General features: G+C 39.6%; 1 protein-coding gene across 1 annotated transcript in view; it reads left to right on the top strand.

Annotated features, from left to right (window-relative positions):
* CACNB4 (calcium voltage-gated channel auxiliary subunit beta 4) overlaps positions 1–24,747 on the top strand; it is a 250,959-nt gene that overhangs the window by 173,715 nt on the left and 52,497 nt on the right. The window contains exon 3 of the mRNA XM_059927866.1: positions 23,836–23,955. Coding sequence (XP_059783849.1) covers positions 23,836–23,955 — 120 coding nt within the window. The remainder of the gene's footprint in view (positions 1–23,835; positions 23,956–24,747) is intronic.

The raw sequence follows: 24,747 nt of genomic DNA, 5'->3' as shown, positions 1-24,747 counted from the left end.
CACCCAATGTCTTCAATTACTTCTCATTTTAAAAACTCATGTGATGGGCTTCCCTGGTGGCGCAGTGGTTGAGAATCTGCCTGCCAGTGCAGGTGACACGGGTTTGAGCCCTGGTCTGGGAAGATCCCACATGCCGTGGAGCAGCTGGGCCCGTGAGCCACAATTACTGAGCCTGCGCGTCTGGAGCCTGTGCTCTGCAACTAGAGAGGCCACGATAGTGAGAGGCTCGTGTACCGCGATGAAGAGTGGCCCCCGCTTGCCACAACTAGAGAAAGCCCTTGCACAGAAACGAAGACCCAACACAGCCATAAATAAATAAATAAATAAATAAATAAAAATTAAAAAGTAAAAAAAAAAATGCTAACCATCACCTGAGCCTTCAGTGAGTTGCAATCTTTTAAAAAAAACAAAAAACAAAAAACTCGTGATGAAACATGAAAAGTTCTTATTTAAAGAAGCTGATAAATTGCTTCTTTTAAAATGTTCTTGCACTGTTGATCACACTTGAGTTGAGGATTTCTAAGATAAAAATGCATCTGAATAGTTCTTTTTTGATACAGGGTCCCTAAACTATTTGGGGAAAAAAGCCAGTTTTTATATTCTGGGTCTGCTGCAACTCCTGGTGGCTACTGAGTAGGTTGATTATAGTGTGTGTGTGTGTGTGTGTGTGTGTGTGTGTGTGTGTGTAGAAAGATAGAATGAGGTAGTGAGGTAGCTGTTTATGCAGAGCTAGAAGGAAACCAAGGTAGGGTTTTGGCTAAACACCCTTTTTACTTAAGGGGATCTGGCTATATCAGGGTTTGCTCCCATTGAGTTGAATATGAACTTGATGTAAGAAGTTGAGTATTCTTTGTTTGTAAACGACTGCATTAGGAAATTACTTCAGACAGTAAATGATATATTCCCATTTCCAGTCAGTGAATGCTTCTTGACGTCTAGCCCTCCTTGAGTGCAGGGGGGGCCTTTCTGGTTAGTTTCTTCAGATCCCTATCCCACTTGGTTCTCTTTCCCTTGGTGAGGCTTCTGTCAGTGATGTTTCCCTGGGATGTGAAGAGTAATCATTTATTAGCTAAAGACCCTGCCCTGACATAAGGCAACTGATACTTGAAGGAGGAAGGGGGACCTGATCCCCATTCTATATCGTCAGGTATAATATACATATTTGTGGCCATTCTGTCATAGTATTATTTTCTTTAGGACTCTGAATTAAAGAGAACACGTCATCTACCCAAGACCTGCAAACACTTGGCCTTGACAATCAAATTATCCATTTCTTAAGCCTATGAATTGTTCCTCTCTGCTGCAGAGTTGGATTTTTAGCTTGAAAGTCAAGTGTACATATGGAAGATGTGTTAGGTGGAAGTAAGATGCATTTTGCATTATCTGCAGCATATGTGAAACTGTAAATTGATAATACAGTATATTAGCAAATGGAGTGACAATGGGTGACAAGCAACTGGCTGGTGAGAACTCCGGTCTGGGAGAAAGAAATGGCTAGGCATGGAGGCTGAGCTTTTCGTGTTCTCCTTCTTTGGAGAATGGGTTGGATATTTTAGGTTCATCTGCAGGCCTCGGTTACATTTAATAGCACACGATCCTGGCACACACTCGAACCAGGCTGAGAGGCTGACAGCCAAAATGAGCTGGATCGTGTTCGCACTTCATTATTTGATTGCAGACTATGAGGGGAAATGAGAGCATTCTAGTTCTTCTTTTTGGAAAAGATTGCATTACCTTTCAGAATGTTTCCTTGCCAGCTGCCGCATAGGCATCAGGTGTACTTCCTCTCTTCCCACCCAGCTAATAAACCTGGAAGCCAAAGAGATGTATTTATTTCAATTTCAGTCGTTAGCATGTTGCTAATTGTTACTGTCTTTATGTTGAATGTCTCAGGGTTCCCTGATTTATGGAATATAGCTGGATTTTTTTTTTTAACCCGGTTAGTAGAAGAAAACAGGAGATTGAATGGTATCACATTTATTATGGCAGTAACCAAAGGGGCAAATGGAGTTCGCATACTTATAGCTTTCGTAAATTATTCTGTTGTTTGTCAATAATGGACAGTTTGTCACTCGATTTTGATTGGCTAACGGGTAACAGTGGCTCCATTTCAGCAGACAAATACTGAGGATTTGAATCTTTATTAAAATTAATGACAGCTGGAGGAATTCCCAGCTGCACATGTAACTAGATGTGCTTAACTACCCAATTAATCATGAATGGATGGATTCAGTGAAACACAAAATTCAATCTGCTTCTGCAGGAGTGGTTTTGAAAAATTGGAGGCAAGCATTTTTCTCCATTGAATGCAGCTCTGAGTAGCTAGTAAAATGCCATACGTTCTTTTTGAAGAGCAGTGCAAAGAAATGTTCCTCCCTCCCTTCCTTCCTACAGATATAAGACATCTGCCATGTGCCAAGCCCATGCTGGAGGCACAAAAATGAAAAAAATGCAGTACCTGCCCTGAGAAGTTATTGTCAGAAAGGAAAACAGCTCCACATACAAACAGTTACAACTCAGTGGATGGATGAAATGGAGTTTGCCAGATGAACAGGAGGAGAGGAGCTTTTCAAATAAGAGTCAACAGCCTGTACAAGGGCAGGGAGGCATCAGGGCATTCCCCCTCCTTATTCAACAAGTGTTTTTTGCGTGCCTACTGTGGGACACACACTGTGAATGAAGCAGGTTTGGAAGCATATTATGGCCGGAGCATGTTGGAGGAGAAAGATGAAAGATGAGCCTGCCTTATTTTTGTTCTAACTTGATGTTGATGAATTAAAGAGTAGTGGGACAAAGATTTTGAGTTGATTCAATGCATGTTTATACCTAATCTTAGTAGATACACAAAGAAACATACTGAATGAATCACAGACTCAGCATTCAAGAGCAGAGCTAGGCCAACCCGTGGCACAGTAAACTACTGAATTCCGTATTTGGAAACTTCCAAATGGCTAGCAGGACCCTGGACAGACAGCAAGAAAGGGATTGAAAAACCTCCTGTCTGGAAAGAGAGTCTATTAACAGTTATTTTAATAATTGTTAGTGGAGAGCAGCAACCAAGGGCTCAAAAAAACTATCTGAATACTTCTGTAAAGAAAATGGAAGAAAATTTCACCCATCACAAATGGTAGTTTAAAATTCAGTGAACATTATTGTAGGTTTTTTTTTTTTTTTTAATTTCTGGTTGCACCTCATCTAGCAGAGATTTTGAGGTGAATTAAAAGACCATTTAAAGTCCCCCTCCCAAATTAGTAACAAGCAGATTAGGGTCATGGAAAATGTAAATTCAGGTAGAAGATGTATACCAAGAGGAGAACTAGAACTTAGCTCTGAGTTTCCTGGTGGCTGAAGCAAAACACAAAATATAATCAATTATAGTCTTCTCATTGTCCATAGGGAGAACATATCTCAGGGCAGACGATGACTTCGTTTTTATTGTCTAGAGCACAAGACTCTAATATTTGTGAAGAGCCCTTCTTCATGTAGTCATCTGAGGTAGAAGGTGATTGTAAACAGCCTTCCATGTTTTGAGGAGTGCTTTCACTGGGGACTTTGCCCGGGCATTCAGGGGGCATTTTTGCTGCAGAGTTTTCATGTGAATTTAAATTGGTGTTTCATTGAAAGACAAGTGATAGTGTTATTCACCAAGAAGAACATTGCCAACTTCAGCTGCAGCCACTTTGTTCTCATGAGGACTGCTTTTTGACAATATGTGTAGTGATTTATTTTCTGGTAAAGTGTGGGTGTTCTGCCAGTGTGAGCTTCAGTTTTTCTTCATACGCAGCATGTATACAGCATTTCATACTAGGCGGTGGTAGGTTCTATTGTAGTTCCAGTTTTGTAAGGGAGTAATACAATTTGCAGTAAAACCAAGCTTCCCTGGAATTTGTTCAGTAAAGCAGTGATTGCTTAAAAGGAGAGGCTTGTTTCTCAAATTCTTATTCTCAGAACTAGTGTAAGCCTCAGCCTTCACGCCTTTTGCTTGTTCCTCATGGCCAGTTTTTACGCTCTCTTTGGTTATAAATAACTTCTGCAACAAGTACCAGACCACGTTTCAATAGCAACTTTCAAAACTCAATCTGCATTCCTTTTTAAATCCTCTGTGATCTTTTCTTGGAGGAAAGATTATCTACTAATTTTAATTTTGTAATATTATAGATAGTATTGCCTTGAAACTACACAGCTTAAGTTGCTGAAGAATGTTTTTCCAAAATATAAAGTTAATAATGAGGATTTATTGGATTTGTTAAAGGACATATTTTAAAACTTTCCCACCTTTACTACATCTTCTCTCTTATGAGCTCTGATTTTTGTTTCTCCTCATCTCTGCTGAACGGAAGATAGATAAAATGCTCATAGTTTGTTGATGGATTTAGCACAGCTTTTAAAAAACCAAACAAACCATGAAAACTATTGGTCTTCAAGTTGAAATGACTAAATTAAGGTGGGGTTTTTTTTGAAATGACTAAATTAAGGTGATCGGAGGTGGGTTTTTTCCCACCTCCGATCACCTTTAGCCAGCATCCCATCCCATTCAGTGCCCAGCAGACACTAAGCAGTCAGTAAAGTGTAGGTATCCCCTATATCCTGTCAACCATTTTTAGAATCTGTCCTTTGACCTGTGTTTGGGTTTGCCTTTGCCTCCTCCCTCTTCGTGCTCCATTTTCCTATCAATCTCCCCATCGGTCTCTCAGACTGCACTCTTTCCCACTTCCAGACTGAGCTTCTTGTGCCCGCTTTCCGTCTGATACTCTCCTGCTCACGTGCAGCGTCAGCCATCGACTCCCCTGCGGAGGGCTGCGATCGCCTCCTCCTGGCTTCCCGGTTTGCCGTTCTCTGCATTTACTCCCCTCTACAATTTTATTTCCAACCTCTCCTCAGCATGAACCTCTCAGGGCACTGCTTCCTGCCTTTTTTCACATTGCCGTTGCCTTTTTTTTTTTTTTTTTAATTTTTAAATTTTATTTTATTTATTTTTTATACAGCAGGTTATTAGTTATTTATTTTATACATATTGGTGTATACATGCCAATCCCAATCTCCCAATTCATCACACCACCATCACCCCCAGCCCCGCCACTTTCCCCCCTTGGTGTCCATATGTTTGTTCTCTACACCTGTGTCTCTATTTCTGCCCTGCAAACCAGTCCCATTGCCTTTTTTTTGAAATGTCTCATCTACAGTTTTCTGAACTCTGCCTTCTTTCAACTCTAAAGCTAGTAGCCCTCATTGCTTTTCTTTTTCCCTCTCACTTCTCTCTTTTATTTTTATTTTTTTTAATTCAAGTGTAGTTGATTTACAATGCTGTTAGTTTCAGGTGTACAGCAAAGTGATTCAGTTATATATATATGTATGTTCTTTTTCAGATTCTTTTCCCTTATAGATTATTACAAAATATTGAGTAGAGTTCCCTGTGCTATACAGTAGGTCCTTGTTGTTTATCTGTTTTATATATAGTAGTGTGTATATATTAATCCTACTGCTATATATATTAATCCCAAATTCCTCATTGCTTTTATTAAATAACATAGTTCTAGCACTGAATTGCTTTGTTTCATGAACACATATCTCATCTCCTCAACTTGACTGTAAGCCATTTAAAGGCATGAAACATGCCTTTTATATCTCTGGTATCCACCACAACTCCCACCCCAATACTGACAACAGACTTGTCAAAATTCATCCTTCTCCAAACATTTCCTTTACTTTCCTGCTCTTTGGCTTTGCTTTCCTCCCTGCCTGGAATGCCCTGTCTTGATGACGTGCTGTACAACCTATTCCTGACAGCCCTGCTTGTTTAACACCCTTCACCTTCTCCCAAAGATTTTCTATTCCCCCAGACAGAATTAATCTATCCTCTCCTATTCATAGTTGCATTTGTATTTCTGTTAGAGCACTTCTCATGCTCTCCTTCATAATGTGGTTGTTTGCAGACCTGTCTGCCCTAGCAGATCATGAGCCCCTGTTATGCAAGGACTGCGTCTTATTCACCTTCATGCTACCACTGCACTTAGCACAGGTCTCATCCATACTAATTTTTCAACAAGTATTTGTCAGTTTGAATCCCATACTGGATGGGAGACAACCAGACATGAACTATCGTTCGCTGTTAGGCACCTCCAAGTGTGGTTGGTGTGCAGAGGGCCACTTACCTGCTCTGTCCTCTTGGGACATACCTGGCCCCTGGGAACAGTTATCAGTTAGATTCACCTGGTTCAAATATAAAAGTATATATATCTATATAAATGTATATATTTAACCAAGCAGTTAGGCATGATTTCACTACTATGCATGCAGTAATCCGTACAGACTCTGCAAGGCTGCTGAATCCTTTGTCGCTGGGTGTTGGGAGTGCCCTCCCCCCTGCAGAACAGAAGGAGAATGTCTCTGGCCCTTTCTTTCCAGGGCCCTCGTGCAGTGCTGTTCACTGGCCCAGTACTGTTGTTTCTCAGGCCACCTCCACCTTCCCCATCCAAAGCCTTTTTATTCTCTGCCTGTTTTTTAGGCAGAGAACTCTTAGTGTTGTGTGTGCATTTGCCCTGGATTCTGCATTGTGGTACTCAGTCTCCCTGAACTGAATTTCTCGAGTGTCTCCCCTGTTCCAGTTGCCTAGTGCGTAGGTACACGGTACACGCAGCGCTGGGAAGGTGGAAGCTCCTCCTCCTCAGCCTGCCCGGTGCTGCCTGTGGTTCTCAGGCTCGTCCTTTTCCGCACTGTGGGTCTCTCTGAGCTTCGCTGTGGCAACGTGGAAGGAGTTTTATATACTCTGAAATACTGGGGGCAGGAGAAGAGCTTTTAGGATGCACCCAACGAGAGAAAAGCTTTCCCCCTGAATGAACGTTGTGTGTCTTGTGTTTTGGTATGAACTGCCTACTTCTCTTCTCAGGCTCTTCACCCAGACTTGGGTTTCGCTCTATAACCATCACAGTGTTGTCGAACCCAAGTTCATGTGCCTGACATACAGGGAGGGCAAACAAACCAAAATGTCAGAATTTGGAGCAGAGAAAGGCTTATTGCAAGAACCATGCAAGAAGAACAGGCAGGTCATGCTCAAAAAGCCCAAACTCCTTGATGGTTTTCGGGGAAGAGTTTTAATACACAAAATTTGTGGGGAGGGCTGCAAGGCATGTGATCTTCCTCTGATTGGTTGGTGGTGAAGTAACAGGGTGGTGTGCCAGGAATCTCAATCATCTGCCTTTTGGTTCCAGCCAGTCTGGGGTCCACTGCTTATGCTCAGCCTGAAGTAACAGTCCTCCACCTGGGTGGGAGCCTTAGGCTGTAGAAGAACTCAGAGATACGTATCAGATTGTTATGCATATCCCTTGACCAGAAACCAGGACCTTGCCCCATTGCTGTTTCTTGACTGCCTTTCCTTTGCGTCTGCATTCCCTCACTAGTAATGCATTCCTTAATTAGTAATTGTTTGAATCAGCCCTTTGGAACTCAGGGAAGGTCTAGGAGGTTGAAACCTTTTTCCTACAACTGAGACATAGGGGACACATGGGAAAGGCTTTTGTACCCAGGAGGGCCCCACAGGGTCCTGCTTAGTTTCAGCACCTAACAATAGAGATGATAAGACTATGGTACTCAAATATTTGTTTATTTCAAACCCAGCCATTTGAATTATCTATGTGTATGTTTCATGAATTTTTTTCTGTATCTATCAAGATGCAGAGTAAGAGCGATAACAAAAGACCTATTTTTAAATTCACCAGAGCTTTAAAATAGGAGTGTTTTCATTTTTTAAGCATGTATTTCAAGGAGGCAAAAAGACCAAGAAACTAAAAAAACCCCCACAAAATATAGCTAAGTAAAGCAACTGCTGCCTTATTTTCCTCATTGAAAAGACAGGAGTGCGCACTCAGTGACCAGAGAGCCCATATTCTGCTTTTGGAAGGGAAAAGAGTGTCATGTCTCTTGGAACCTGTTTAGGGTTCTAAAAGTTTCTGATGGATTGGCTCGTTTTGTTGACAGGACTGGCCGTGAAACCCAGGGCGTGGGTGGGTTAGTAAAGGACATGCCTGTGCTCGTGACTGGTGACTGCCCCTAGCCCCGGCTGTCTTGATGAAGGCACTGGAGTCTCAGAGAGGAGGACTACCACATCAGCCTTGGTTGGCGGGCAACTCCCTTAGAGCTGCCATGCAATTCAGAGCAGAGAGTGGGTCAAGGGCGTCATCCCCACATGCAAAGGACAGCAGTCTTCTTCATGCAGCTCTCTGACCAAAACCCAAAACTGACTGTCTTTGCGTTATTCCCGAAGAGGGAATGCCTCCTGAGTGAACACAGCGTTTGCACGCAGAAAAAATATGGAGAGCTAAAGCCAACCTGATTTCTCCTTTATTTTTATTTTTTATTTATTTATTTATTTATTTTTGGCTGTGTTGGGTCTTCGTTTCTGTGCAAGGGCTTTCTCTAGTTGCGGCAAGCGGGGGCCACTCTTCATCACGGTGCACGGGCCTCTCACCATCGCGGCCTCTCTTGTTGCGGAGCACAAGCTCCAGACGCGCAGGCTCAGTAGTTGTGGCTCACGGGCCTAGTTGCTCCGCGGCCTGTGGGATCTTCCCGGACCAGGGCTCGAACCCGTGTGCCCTGCATTGGCAGGCAGATTCTCAACCACTGCGCCACCAGGGAAGCCCAACCTGATTTCTCAATTTCTTTTTAGCCAATACCTTTAATTGTCCCAAAGTTCTTACTAGAGCCTTTAATTCTTCCTCATTTTGAATAATTTAAGCTTTACATCTCTATGCATTTTTTTTTAAGAGAGGGGTTAAAAATAGCAAATATGAGCTCACCCAAGAAGCAAAGGGCCAAGATAAATCCATCAACGGAAGTGTGCTTGCTAACCAGTATGGAGAGATACTTGCTGAGTGCTTACACTGTTCTGACTGCACAATCTTCACAGCACTTCTATGGGTTAGGTTAATATGCTTCTCTTCAGAAAGGAGACTGAGCAGAGAAAGATTAGGTATCTTGTCCAAAAGCAAATACCTAGTAAATGGTAGTCTTAGGATTCCAACCTAAGTCTAGTTTCAAAGCCCATCTCTGAACTGCCTATTTTTTCCAGCTCTCATACGAATAATCACTGCCTCTTCTTATGTTTCCTAATGAAAAATAAAGGTGATTCAAATAAATTAAATCATAGTATCTCTCCCAGAGTCATTCTATTTTTTTTGAATTTTATTTTATTTTTTATACAGCAGGCTCTTATTAGTTATCTATTTTATACATATTAGTGTATATGTCAATCCGAACCTCCCAGTTCATCCCACCCCCCATTCCCCTTTCCTCCCTTGCTGTCCATATGTTTGTTCTCTACATCTGTGTCTCTATTTCTGCCTTGCAAACAAGTTCATCTGTACCATTTTTCTAGATTCCACATATATGCATTAACATACGATATTTGTTTTTCTCTTTCTGACTTACCTCACTTTGTATGACAATCTCTAGGTCCATCCACATCTCTACAAATGACCCAATTTCGTTCCTTTTTAAGGCTGAGTAATATTCCACTGTATATATGTACCACATCTTCTTCATCCATTTGTCTGTTGATAGGCATTTAGGTTGCTTCCATAGTGCTGCAATGAACATTGGAGTGCATGTGTCTTTTGAATTATGGTTTTCTCTGTGTATATGCCCAGTAGTGGGATTACTGGGTTATATGGTAATTCTATTTTTAGTTTTTAAGTAACCTCCATACTGTTCTCCATAGTGGCTGTATCAATTTACATTCCCACCAACAGTGCAAGAGGGTTCCCTTTTCTTCACACCCTCTCCAGCCTTTGTTGTTTATAGATTTTCTGATGATGCCCATTCTATCTGGTGTGAGGTGATTCCCTCATTGTAGTTTTGATTTGCATTTCTCTAATAATTAGTGATGTTGAGCATCTTTTCATGTGCCTCTTGCCCATCTGTATGTCTTCTTTGGTGAAATGTCTATTTAGGTCTTCTGCCCATTTTTGGATTGGGTTGTTTGTTTTTTGTAATATTGAGCTGCATGAGCTGTTTATATATTTTGGAGATTAACCCTTTGTCCATTGATTTGTTTGCAAATATTTTCTTCCATTCTGAGGGTTGTCTTTTCATCTTGTTTATAGTTTCCTTTGCTTTGCAAAAGCTTTTAGGTTTCATTAGGTCCCATTTGTTTATTTTTGGTTTTATTTCCATTACTCTAGGAGGTGGGTCAAAAAAGATCTTGCTGTGATTTACGTCAAAGAGTGTTCTTCCTATGTTCTCCTCTAAGAATTTTATAGTGTCTGGTCTTACATTTAGGTCTTTAATCCATTTTGAGTTTATTTTTGTGTATGGTGTTAGGGAGTGTTCTAATTTCATTCTTTTACATGTAGCTGTCCAGTTTTCCCAGCACCACTTATTGAAGAGGCTATCTTTGCTCCATTGTATATTCTGGCCTCCTTTGTCATAGATTAGGTGACCATAGGTGCGTGGGTTTATCTCTGGGCTTTCTATTTTGTTCCATTGATCTATATTTCTGTCTTTGTACCAGTACCATACTGTCTTGATTACTGTAGCTTTGTGGTATAGTCTGAAGTTAGGGAGTCTGATTCCTCCAGCTCTGTTTTTTTCCCTCAAGATTGCTTTGGCTATTCAGGGTCTTTTGTGTCTCCATATAAATTTTAAGATTTTTTGTTCTAGTTCTGTGAAAAATGCCACTGGTAATTTGATAGAGATTGCATTGAATCTGTAGATTGCTTTGGGTAGTATAGTCATTTTCACAATATTGATTCTTCCAATCCAAGAGCATGGTATATCTTTCTATCTGTTTGTGTCATCTTTGATTTCTTTCATCAGTGTCTTACAGTCTTCTGAGTACAGGTCTTTTACCTCCTTAGGTAGGTTTATTCCTAGGTATTTTATTCTTTTTGTTGCAATGGTGAATGGGATTGTTTCCTTAATTTCTCTTTCTGATCTTTCGTTGTTAGTGCATAGGAATGCAAGAGATTTCTGTGCATTAATTTTGTATCCTGTAACTTTACCAGATTCATTGATTAGCTCTAGTAGTTTTCTGTTGGCATCTTTAGGATTCTCTATGTATAGTATCATGTCATCTGCAAACAGTGACACTTTTACTTCTTCTTTTCCAATTTGTTTTCCTTTCATTTCTTTTTCTTCTCTGATTGCCTTGGCTAGGACTTCCAAAACTATGTTGAATAGTAGTGGTGAGAGTGGGCATCCTTGTCTTGTTCCTGATCTTAGAGGAAATGCTTTCAGTTTTTCACCATTGAGAATGATGTTTGCTGTGGGTTTGTCATATATGGCCTTCATTATGTTGTGGTAGGTTCCCTCTATGCCCACTTTCTGGAGAGTGTTTATCATAAATGGGTGTTGAATTTTGTCAGAAGCTTTTTCTGCACCTATTGAGATGATCATATGGTTTTTATTCTTCAGTTTGTTAACATGGTGTATCACATTGATTGATTTGCATATATTGAAGAATCCTTGCATCTCAGGGATAAATCCCACTTGATCGTGGTGTATGATCCTTTTAATGTGTTGTTGGATTCTGTTTGCTAGTATTTTGTTGAGGGGTTTTGCATCTATATTCATCAGTGATATTGGTCTGTAATTTTCTTTTTTTGTAGTATCTTTGTCTGGTTTTGGTATCAGGGTGATGGTGGCCTCATAGAATGAGTTTGGGAGTGTTCCTTCCTCCAATTTTTTGGAAGAGTTTGAGAAGGATGGGTGTTAGCTCTTCTCTAAATGTTTGAAAGAATTCACCTGTGAAGCCATCTGGTCCTGGACTTCTGTTTGTTGGAAGATTTTTAATCACAGTTTCAATTTCATTACTTGTGATTGGTCTGTTCATATCTTCTATTTCTTCCTGGTTCAATCTTGGAAGGTCATACCTTTCTAAGAATTCGTCCATTTCTTCCAGGTTGTTCATTTTATTGGCATAGAGTTGCTTGTAGTAGTCTCTTATGATGCTTTGTATTTCTGCGGTGTCCGTTGTAACTTCTCCTCTTTCATTTCTAATTTTATTGATTTGAGTCCTTTCCCTCTTTTTCTTGATGAGTTCTCCCAGATTCATTCTAATCAATAACTTTACCTCAACTTTTTTCTTTTTCGTTTGGTCCAGAAGTCTCCAACAACAACAAAAAAAGCAGGTGTGGATTTCCTCTCTGACCACTTTGGATATAATAATGAGCTAATGGATAGGCCTGAAGGAAGGGAAGAGAAAACCTGAAAGTTTGATAGTCCCATCCTTAGGAATAGTTGATTGCATGTATTTTGCTGTAAATTCAAGTGAATACTCCATCACCATGTACTTGAAGACCTAATTCCTGGCACTATGAAGACATCTCTAAGAACAGATCTCAGACGAATCTTAGAGATCATTCAAGAGATGCTCTGACCTGTAATGCAAGTCTTGGCTTCATTAGCTAATGGTTGGGTGACTTAGGGCATGCAGCCTGACCCATCTATGAGGGCTCAAAAGAGCTTTGGAGAGAAATCAAGATCGTTTACTGGGGAAAACATAGCATGGTTAGTAATTGTTAGTTCATTCTAAAAGCAGAGAGAGAGATTCTAGTGTTTTTAAGCCTGAAGCCTTAGTGATCTGCTCATCCAGCAGTGTCTACCAACACCTCAACTGGGCTTAGTTATTAGCTATTAGCAAGGGCTTTTGAGTCAGTGAGATCAGAGTTCACCATACTTGGCCAGCTGCATGACCTTGGGCAGATTATTGGTTTCTCCTGAATCTTAGTTACTTCAGTGAGGATAATGAGCTCCACGTCTTAACGTTTTTACGGTGACTTTTAGATAACGTCTGTAAAGTGCTGTGTTATTCTGATTAAAGCCTCATTTCCTAGTTCCAAAGGTTGAACTAAGAATTTCCTCTAATCTAACAAGCTCCAACACAGGTATCAGATGGGAGTCAAAAAAACAAGCCTTGTTTTCATTCCCCACTTCTGAACCCACTGGGGAGGAAGGACACTACCCAGGGAAGGTTATTGCTTTCACCACTCCAGATTCCATATAAAGTTGATCGACACCGATGGGGAGGGCTGGGCACTGTGTAGTCGCTGTCAAGACCCCAAAGAGCAAAGGAGGGATAGCAAGTTTGTAAGGAATATAGCAGCCTGGAGTACAGGTCTCGTGACAGTAAGATGCTGGAGGATTCCTTCTTTGGAGGTAACTAGGGGTAGCTAGTTACATAAGGGATAAGGGACCCACCAGACCTCTCATATACCCTCAAATCAGTCACTGTCTTACAATTCAAAAATAGCATTTATACCTAAAGTTAAACTACTACATTAAGTTGCATCATCTTGTTTTTAACTTAAGACCTACAAGCTTCACAAATTTAGGAGATTAGTGGTCAAAGAGAAACACTCACACTAACCTAGCCTTTGTTGGGGCCCCTAGCCCTTTCAGAGGGAATATTCTTTTCCAAAGACCACAATTAATAAAAGTGGTTAACACTAACCACACCTATCAAAATCATCATTTGAGGTTAAGGCAGGTAATTTCAAGCTACATAACTCTGTAAAAAGAAGTACATATTTATTTTCAAGCTACATAACTCTGTAAAAAAAAGTACACATTGTGTATATAAATGTGAATATCTATATACATAATATTAGTTTTTTTAATTTCTCAAGGTAAATATTCAAACTGTACAGAAAGATATAAAGTGTAATAAATGAAAGTTTGTTTTCCTCCTCCTGTGTGTGTGTGTGTGTGTGTGTGTGTGTGTGTGTATGTGTATGCATACATATATATGTATTATATAGAGAGAGACTCTCATTTATTTTAACACAATTTTAAAACAACATGCCAGATTATTTTACCATTTGATCTTGTGACTTAATTTTACACATACTTACTTAGAGGTCTATGCCATGCTTTTTAGTGTTTACATACTATTCTATGTGTGAATACACCCTACTTTTAAAAACATGTCTTCTACGGCTAACATTTAGGTTTTTATGATTTTTTTGCTATTATATGCAATATTGCAGTGAATATTCTTGTATATACATTTATATATACAGATCTGATATAGGTATATTTCTAGGGTAAATTTCTTCAGGTAGAATGGTTTGGTTAAAATTTATGTCTGTTTTATTTTGATTGTTTTTACCTAATTACCTCCAGAAATATAAAACCAACTTACACTCATACCAACATATGTACCCTCAGTAGTACGGGGTATTATCAAATGTTTTGATCTAATCAGTGAAAGTGGTATCATATTTTAAGTTATATTTATTTATGTAGGAAAGAGACTGAAGCCCTTTTCACGTGTTCAGCGTACATTCTTGTTCCTTTTTCTGTTTCCTAACTATTTTTATTTTTTTGCCATATTGGTGGGTGAAGAGGTAGGTTGTTCATCTTTTTCTTATTACTTCATTAGTGGTCTTTGAATATGAAGAACGTTAAGCCCAGGTCACTTATGTGACAATTTTTTCTTTTTCTGTCATTTGCATTTTTGTATTTTTTTTCCCAGATAAATATTTAAACATTTTATGTAGTCAGATTAATCAGTCTTTTCATAGCTTCTGAACATTTTGGCATGCTACATTAAAACTATAGCCATAGTTTCCGCTAGTGCTAGTATAAATATATGTATATATGTAAGAAATACATAATGATATATCTATATAATTTTGCCTTTAAATATCTTCATCTGCAATTTATTTTTGTATAAGAAATCAAATAGAGATCTACCTTTTTTCCCCCAATTGGCCAGCTAAGTTTCCCAACATTGCTTATTGAATAATCACTCTTTTTCCATTGATTTGAAATGTTTCCAGTTATATATATATATATATATTTTTTTTTTAATGTATATTTATTTATGTATTTATTTTTGGCTGCATTGGGTCTTTGTTGATACCTGTGGGCTTTCTCTAGTTGTGGTGAGCGGGGACTACTCTTTGTTGCCGTGCATGAGCTTCTCATTGCGGTGGCTTCTCTTGTTGCGGAGCACGGGCTCTAGGCACACGGGCTTCAGTAGTTGTGGCACGTGGGCTCAGTAGTTGTGGCACGCGAGCTCAGTAGTTGTGGCTCGCGGGCTCTAGAGCACAGGCTCAGTAGTTGTGATGCATGGGCTTAGTTGCTCCATGGCATGTGGGATATTCCCGGACCAGGGCTCGAACCCGTGTCCCCTGCATTGGCAGGCGGATTCTTAACCACTGCACTACCAGGGAAGTTCCACTGTTAAATATTAATTATCAATATATAGGGGTTGATTTGTGGACTCTAATTTCTTTGATCTGTGCTAGAACCAAACATTTTTAATTTCTGCAGTTTTATAATGTTTTAATATCTATTTTAAAAAGGTTAATTCTCCTTCTTTATTCTTTTTTTTAACATTTTTTCTGAGAGATTTTTGAATATTAAGTTTTCCAAATCACTTTCATATCATTTTGTCAAGTTAACACTGGTGTTCACTCTTCCTTCCAACATGGTTTCCAGCAACATCTGGAAACCCAAAGTGTATACTCCCCTTGGGTGAAGTCTGGGCATTACCGGGCAGTCCATTTGTGTTTCTTTTCCTCCCCTTGAAACCTCCTTATTCATTTTTTCATTCAGTAAATAGTTTTGAACTCCTCTGAGGTGCAAAGCTCTGTGCTTTGGGCTCTGAGGACAACAAAAGTGGGGAAGACATGATCTCTGCCTGAAATGAAGTAGATGCTTCATTTTGGCTTCCGTCACATCTGCAGCCATCTCTGGGGAGGGGTTTCTGTTCTTGATGCAGTCAATATGCATCCCTTTAATGAGAAACGTTATGAATGCAAAATATTTTCAAAGAATGAAGGATAATTTTTCATCAAACCATTTCTGAGGCTACAGAAATGATACAGGAGAGGTTCAAGTCCTTCCCTTACTTTCTTCTAAAGCAACCTATATTATTCCTCCCTTTATATGACAGAAGGAAAAGTCTTTAAAAAAAATTTTTTTTAAATACAAGTAATTGCCTGGAGCTACTTTTAGGAGAAACATATTTACTGTTATCAGGTCTCTAATATGACTCTCAAGAAAATAGACCACAACATAAAAGTAGTGTTTTGTGGGCTACTTTGTAAACTACTCTGGGGGAATGTGAAGTGTCAGTCAATCACTTTTCCAGAAGGGTCACAGACGCCCACATTTACAAGAAACCATTAGTTGCCTTATCACTATGCAGTTCTGCAGCTACCAGCAGCACATTCAGGATTTTCTGAGCAAATATATTCATTTCCTTTCTAACATCTCTGCTGAAACTAGATTAGTGCAGCTTTAGCCGCCGCCCTTGCATGAAGGACCTTGTGCTGTGGCTACTGCTTGCAGGTGCCGGTGCTGGAATCGGCCAGGTGTAGCCGCCCAGACACTCACCTGTGTCACGTGGATTGGTCAGAAGCTCTCAGTTCTGACCAGGCAGGGCTGGTTCCTGGGGTGGCTGCTCGGTGTCCCATGATGTTGTTCTGTGACCTGTACAAAGTAAAGCTTGACTGCTTGAGGCCACCTTCTCCCAGCAGGCAGTCACTTTCCCTTTCCCAGAAGGAGAGGGAGCTCCATAATCTCATCATCCGTACCATTAAAATAACATTCTTATTGTATGCAAAACATGATCATGACTTTTTTCAACTTCTGTTGCCCTTTAGTCTCACAGAGGGTTTTGATTTATTACTAATTGTGTTCATTGATGTAGCACTTCTTACAATCTTGTATGATATCATGCACTGATTATCAAAGCAGTTTGGTGAAATAAGATCCATATAAAGTAATCTATATCTTTTGTTCTTCCCCCAGTGTATTAGGCTGAACCATATGAAACTGCAATCCTTATAGTAGCCCAAGATAAGAGGAATCTGCCCCCGTTACCAACATCACCACTGATTTAACTTGCAGATCTGCTGTTAGCCCCACATTGCAACTTCTCCTTTCCCACAAGCTCCTAAATGGCCATGACTGACACAGATTTCCTTTTCATCTTCATCTGGGCCTTTTTGTCACCTCCCTCTTTATACTTATGAGGCCAATTGAAACTTTTCTGCTGTTATTGTATTGCCACTGATGGGTTTCCTTGGACTACCAATCGAAAGAAATACCTATCTATCATTTTGTGATATATGTAAGTCAAATCATTATGCTATACACCTTAAATTTATACAGTTCTATATGTCAATTATATCTCAATAAAAGTCAAAGAAAAAATGCAAAAAAAAAAAAAGAAAAAAGAAAAGAAATACCTATCCAAAACCAGGCAATTACAGCAGTTGCCAAACTAGTCAACATAACAAGAAGGATAGGTTGGCTAAGTTTTGTAAATAATATTACTTCCTTTTAAATAAATTATGTAAAAACAGTTATAATAGAACCCATTAATTTGGATTCCACTAGTCAGATAATTTAGACAAAGCCTGCATTTTGTTTTTAACTATATATTGATATATAATTATAATTTAGTTATAAGAAGTAACCTGTAAATAAGTAGTTTAACACAACTGGAGGAGTTATCACGTAAGAGAAAAAGAAAACTCAAGGGGGCCTTAAAATCTCCTACCAATAACTAAAATGCTGAGTAAAAATCCTGTCATTAAAGCAGAAACTCAATGAAATTCACAAACCAAAAGCTTGATAATCTAGAGATACCATGTGAAGTTAGAAATAGCAAACATGTCTTTTGAAAAGCAGTCTCCAGTTTATTTTCCATGATCTAAGAATGTCATTTCTTTACTTGCATCCATCGTTCCTAGCGAGTGAGATTTTGGTGTACGATCTACGTTAACAATATATTGCAGAATGTTGTTTTCTTTTACTGAAGGCGACTAAAATGTTTGACTTTTTAATGTAAGTTTGCACCAGATTTTGTGGAGGAAATTAAAAAAAAGATTCTGCCCATACTCCTGCACCCTGCAATGTGCCCTATGATAGTGGCATGGAGGGAAGTTCTTATTGCCTGTTTGAGCTTCAGATGCCTCATCTATAAAATGGGGATAATCGTAACCTACTTTGTAGTGTTGATGTGATAATCTAAAGTTCATAAGTTAGTGACTCACATAAAGTAAGGGATGAGTAAGCATTCATTCTCTTTCCTTTCCGTTTATGGCCTTTTCTGAACACATTCCTTTGCTGCCCTTGACTGCTCTTTGAAGCCTAAAATCGGAGCTTAGTCAGATTAATTGCTGGTCTTCTGTCCAATAAAAGTGGGCTGCAGAGCTTGCCTTATTCTTTCAACCAACATATTTGAAGACCTTCTGCTTACAAGACACAGTACAAGGTACCTTAGAGTAAAGTTAAGTTGTCATCTCTGAGGCATAATTTCAAAAGTTCCTTGTTCTGCCAAAGTGCTGATAATGTACACATTATCCAGTGCTCTGGATTAGGGCACTGAAAACCATAATTCTAAAAAAAAAAAAAAAATCTCATGTTATGGGGGGTGGGACTGCTAACAACAGCACACCCACTTAGCATAAACCTTGATCAATTAACCAACCACCCTAGAAGAACTTGAAATCATGGACCAAAGAATAGATTTTGATGGGAGCGAGAGTGTCTTTCTTTCAACAAAGTTGAGGTTCTGCTATGTTCTAGACATTTCCCAGGCATATCTACTTGGAGACATAGCCTGGACCCTGCTAGGCTGGGTGGGTGCCCTTGCAAAGAGCTCTGGACATGTTTGGTGAAAGGGGTAGAGGAGAAGAAAGCATCTGCAAGAAAGTGAGGGGCTATCCTGTAAAGATACATGTTGCCTACGAGACCTTTTTGCCTAGGGCAGCCTCATGAGGGGGCTCTTTACCTATCTACCCTGGGAAATCTGGGAAAGTAATCAAGAAAGAGCTTTGTTCCTTCTACACTGTGGAAAAGTGCATCGTCAAGGCATTGCAAACTCAGTGGAAAGAAACAAGCTCACATCCATTGGGAGTGATATGTGTCTCTGGACATTCCACTTTCACTTAGTCCACTTAATGCAACTATTAAAATACCAGATTTACGTCAAGTTTAACATTCACTTGTCTGATCTGGAAGGGCTGACATTTGGAGTACGTACCACTGCACAGCCCCATGTGGTAGCCACTAGTTAACATGTGGGTATCTGCCTTTAAATTAATTAAAGTGAAATAAAATTTTAAACATTTAAAAATTAAATGATAAGTTCAGTTCTTCCGTCTGGCCAGGCACATTTCAAGTGCTCCATAACCACATGTGGCTAGTGGCTACCATACTGGACAGCACCCATACAGAATATCCATCATTGCAGAAAGTTCTCCTGGACAACACTGGTTTTGTTTGTGCGATTACTATGCTTGTATGCTATGCTATACTATGGCATCTTAGTAATTCTCCAAAATAACCCTGAAGGGTTCATTCCTATTTTGCCGATGAGGATAGAATCTCAGAAAAGTTAAGCAGCTGTCCTCTCACATTGTTGCCACTGACAGATGGTCAGTGTCCAGTGAATGGACAGCTAAGCTAGGTAGGAAGTGAGAGGCACAGGACTGACCACAAAGCCCAAAAGTTCCAACAATAACCAGGTTCTGTTCCAGTATTAATGCATTTTAAAATCAAACATTTATAAACTCTCCCTTCTCCTTGCTCTAATTTAATGACATATCTAAATACTAAAACTACTTATAAGAAGAGGAAGTATATTTTAGTTTTAAAAGGACAAGATAAGTAAGTGGATCCCTGGATCTCGTGGTAGGTTTGGAGAGTGACTGCAAATAGGCAAAAGGTGGTTTTTTTTTTTTTTTTCCTGAAGTGGGAGAAATATTCTAATATTAGATTGTTGTGTGAATTGTATCCTGTAAATTTATTAAAAATTTATTGAATCATACATTTAAATTATGTGAATTTTATGGTATGTAAATTATACCTCAATAAAGCTGTTTTTTAAAAAAAGAACAAGATGTAAATCCTACAACTCTAGGGCAGCCAAAAAACTGAATGTTGAAAAACTGCCAAAAACTTTAATGAGTGAGTCAAATATTATTTGCTGGCAATTCCTGAATTTTCCTCATGATGGTAAACGAAATGATGTTCCATCTCAAATCAAACACTGGGAAACTCTGTGAGGTATGTGTTATTATCTCCATTTCAAAGGGGAGGAAATTGAGACTCAGAAAGTGAAAATAAGTTGCCCAAGACACACAGCCAGTAAGAACTAGCAGAAGTGTCAAACCCAATACTTCCTGACCCCAAAGTCCATGGCCACTCTTCCGTCCATGTCATGGCCTCTCTCTCCGGGCAGGAAAAGAAACTTTTCCATTGTTTGACTTGAGATCACTTTCCTTCTTCTAGGACAACAGTAAACTAACTGATTTTTCAATGTTTCTATAACGTTTGTATTTTATACTCAAGATTTATGAAAGGTGTGAGGCTGGAATCTGTTTTCAATATTGAATAAAAGGGGGAAAAAATCTGGGGCTCATGTTCATAGAAAGACATGTATGTGTTTCTTTTGATATTCACTAGGATGCATTATTTTATACATACATATATAATGTTATATATGTATAAAAAGACTTGCAGCAATTGTTTCCATTTTTTCCCCCCAATTTAGTTGTTTCTTTGGAGACTCAAAGATGTGACTTGCAATGGTTTCTGCTTAGGAACTTTTGAGGGACTAGCCTCTGTCCTGCATCTTACATATAGATTAACAGCCCAGGTTTGGCTCACTTGATGAGTTGGGTGCCTTGCTCTTTGCCCATTTTATGAAGTGGAATTTTGGAAAACAAAAGGCTGATGGGGCTGCAGTTTTTAGCTTTGGCCAGAGCTAGTAACCTTTATATCTTTAGTTCTGTCCTCTTAGCATCTAGCATTATTTCCTTCTTGCAGTTTCCCTCTTCCTGATCATAAAGGTTTAACCAGACCTCTGGGCAGTCCCCCCGACCCTCCAGTCCTATTAAGCCTGCTGCAGCCCCACTTCCCTTCCCCATCCTTCCTCTGGTCCGGCCCAGGCAGTCTCCTCTTGCCTCTCTGTGGCTCTCCTGCTCTCTGTGCCTTTGTAAACAACCTACGTTCTTTTTCTTTTCCTTTCTTTCTCCTGTCTGTACTCTCTATCAACCAGTTGAAACAAATCAAATAAAAATCAATAGAAACAAGAAACCAGTTCTGTGCCAAACCAGCAGAACATGTCCATGGGCCAAATTTGGGGTCTTGATGTTGGATCTCTGGTATCCCTAGGACCTTGAGAGACAGCAGCAATGATTTCCATATTCAGAGAAATGTAGATGTCATTGAAAGAAAAAAAAAACAGAGTAAATGCTGTGAATCTCACACTGTAATTATGAAAATAAATATCACAGTGCTTTATGTTTCCCTCTAACAGTATTCTTAGGATATTGTATGCTTTTACATACTTGGCAATAGTAGAACTTACTAAGTAATTTCGAAATTCTTAACAGTCTTGTTCACATTTCAAAATAAAGTTTATTTGCAGGAGCCCTTGAGTCACTTCTTGTGTGCGCATATGATTGAATGCCAGGATTTGAAAAATCGTTAACGGAGTTTCAGGAAATTAGCCATCTCCTAGTGTCAACAGTGGATTGTGTATTTTAGCTGTTTGACTCACTGCTCCATTGGGCAGCCTGCTTTCTTGTGAACTGCAGTCGTTAGCCTTCCCCAGCACGTGTTTTCAAAACAAGTGCCTCCTTCCTGACTTCCTGCATTGTAATCACTTTATAGTCCAGACACCTTCGCAGACATCTAACACCTTAAAATGGTCTACCACACACATCACACTTCAGCAAAGCATTGCCTAGAACTAACACAAAACCGTTTTCATATATTTTTTGGAAACATTGTTTCCTTTCTCTCTTACTCTGGATTTTATGCAGGTACACCTAAATTTGGACAAAAGATTTATGCTGATAGAACTCTCTTGTTTTAAAGGACTTCAAGGTAGCTCTTTTTTAAGCAATGAATGCATCTATAAAATAGTCACCCTGTACTTATTTATTTTGTAGGTCCAGATTTCTCCCCAGTCGATTTGCGTAGAGGAGTTTGGTTATAATTTGGTTAGCAAATACATTTCCTCTGTAAAGGGCACTTTCAAAAGCACTGCATGAAGTGCATGGATTTGGACACACTGCAGTTATCAAACTTATAGTGTAATCATTTTGCAATATATAAATGTATCAAATCAACACATTGTACACCTTAAACTTGCACAGTGTTATATGTCAATTATATCTCAATAAAGCTGGGGAAAAAAACTTACCGTTGTTTTCTATGCAGCAAATACAATAAAAAAGGATACTGTACATTTCAAGATGGGCAACTTAACTTGCATATGTAAGTAAGCTGAAAAATGATTAGAATCTCTTAACTCTTTTTTTTTTTTAAATCAAGGTAGAAATACCAGCACTAGGAAACAGAAATGAGAATGTCTATTTATTGTGTGCCTACTATGTGCTAGGTCCTAGAGTAAATATTTTAATATCAAGTCCAGCTCAATGTAGGGTTTGAAACTGCTGGCTCTACGGTTGGATTACCCGTGTTTGAATCCCAGCTTACCCACTGCTCTAAGGATTCAGTGAGATAAGGTGTGCAAAGCATCTAGCCCCATGCTGGTGTGACAGCCAGGGCTCAATAATCAGGTATTCATTATATCCTATTCCATTTAATCCTGTGAGGTAAACCACATCCCCATTTTACAGAAGAGGAGACTGAGTCTTAGTGTGGTCTAGGAACTTGTATCAAGTTTTCAAAAATGGGTTGCAGAGTTAGAATTTAGAACTGGGCTTCTACTGGGCATTCTGATAAAACTCTAACCAGGAATTATTGTTCTAGGCTGCCAGGAAAATCTGTGCTGGGATTTTTTTTTATGGTGGGAAAGACTACCCCAGCTAAAATGACACCCTCTACTGAGACAAAGCTACCCTTACAGGCAGCAAATTCACAAATAATGTATAAACAAACAAACAAACCCTAACATTTCCAAGTTTAGAAAAAACTTTCAAAGTGCCCGTTTCAGCAGTCAGCCGTTCTTAGAGTTCTTTTTTTTGCAGTGGGTAGCAAATTCTCAGCAATATGGATAAGCATACGCTTTTTAGAATCTGTACCTGGTTTATGAAACATGCCAAATACACCAGTCTTATCAATACGTCTGCTGTGTAAATATCATCTACACAAACATCAACTTCTAATGCCAGCTTAAGGAAATTGTAAGGATGATGCTCTTTTAGCAAGCAGAAAGCAAACTTCTGGGGTGTTTGTTTTTGTTTTTAACTTTTCAGCTGCTGTGGTTTTCATCTCTTCTTACGGCATGAGCACCAAGTGATGGCCACTGCCCGAAATTCCTCGGCCACATGAGTCAGGCTGGATTTCATTATTGTTTAAATAGTCCTTCTAGGAATGGGCTTCAGTTGAGGACATCCTTGTTCAATGGCGTTGACACTGGAACTGAAAATCATTTTACTAATTCAGGTTTTTGCTTTGCTGTGTTAAAATCTTAAATTGATCATCTGTAATCCAAGATATGGGTAGGAGTTACTCTTGTAATAGGCTAAATCTCTTACTCCTTTAAATCTGTATATAAAAGAGAGAATGGAATGAAATTTCAGTTCCACAAGTTTATATGGGCTTAATATAAAGCTAGCACAAAACAAGAAGAATTGGGGCTGAGCATCACATAATTTTCATGGCAGTTTACTTTCTAGCACTTAATGTAGTCAAAATATTTCCCTTCATAACATTGCTACCTTCCGAATTACTCAGATGCTTAACTATATTCTGCCATCTAAATTTATGTCTGCAATACGGCATAGAGCGTATTTATCAAATTCTATGCAAATGAGAAGAACCCACTCCAGGATGCTGTTAGATGTGATGATTTAAGAAGCTCCACATCACCTCATAAAAGCTACTCCGGGTTTTCCTTTCCAGGGTTCAGCGGATTCCTACACGAGCAGGCCGTCTGACTCCGATGTCTCTCTGGAAGAGGATCGGGAAGCAATTCGGCAAGAGAGAGAACAGCAGGCGGCCATCCAGCTTGAGAGAGCAAAGGTGACATTCTTGCCCCTCTTGGGTTCCAAAGTGGCATGTTGCTCAGCAGGTATCAGCTGCTCTTCCCCTGCCTCAGATCTCTCTGGAGTAATCATTTTATGATCATTCTGATAAGGCACCAGATTGCAAGGCTCCATGATCTGTTCACCCCTGATAGTAACCTTCTCAGGGAGCCATATCCTGAGACACGGACCCCTTCAACTACCTTTTGTGTTTGGTTTGGTGGTGAAAATTCTTGGTCATCTTCTAACTTAGCGATTGTGCCCCATATCCAGCTTGCCCCTCCCAGGGTTGTTAGAGGGCCTCCCAAGGAACCAGCGTGCTTGCCCCGTTCTCCATGACGGCAGCCTTCACTGCAGGCCACACGTGCATAATTGCTCAGTGGGTCTCCCTGTTGGTGTCTCTGTTCCTCCCTCTTGGTTTCAATCTCCCACCTCAAGTTCACCGTTCAGAGCTTTGAACAACGATTAGCATTTCAGCAAAGGTGAGCAATGAAAGGCTTTGCCGCAAGAGAGCTTCAGATATTCCACAGGGAGGGGCCCCCGTTGGAATCCCTGCCCCCATGGGAGGCAACAAAGAACAAATTGCATTTTTGAATGTTAGAACTGAGTCACTAGAGATCTCCCATGCTATGACTTAAAGACTTTTTTTTTTTCAGGCTTTTTTTTTTTTTTTAAGCACAGACCCCTTTTGTCAAATGAAATTTTATGCACAGTAACAGATATAACGTGTTCCTAGTCAGCCTCTCCTCCTTGCCCTTCACGATAGACTCCTAAAGCATATTGATCTAGT

The sequence above is a fragment of the Balaenoptera ricei genome, chromosome 7 (assembly GCF_028023285.1).
Source record: "Balaenoptera ricei isolate mBalRic1 chromosome 7, mBalRic1.hap2, whole genome shotgun sequence".
In the NCBI taxonomy this organism is placed as follows: domain Eukaryota; kingdom Metazoa; phylum Chordata; class Mammalia; order Artiodactyla; family Balaenopteridae; genus Balaenoptera; species Balaenoptera ricei.
The sequence above is the reverse complement of the archived record's forward strand: the minus strand, read 5'-3'. Positions and strand labels throughout refer to the sequence as shown.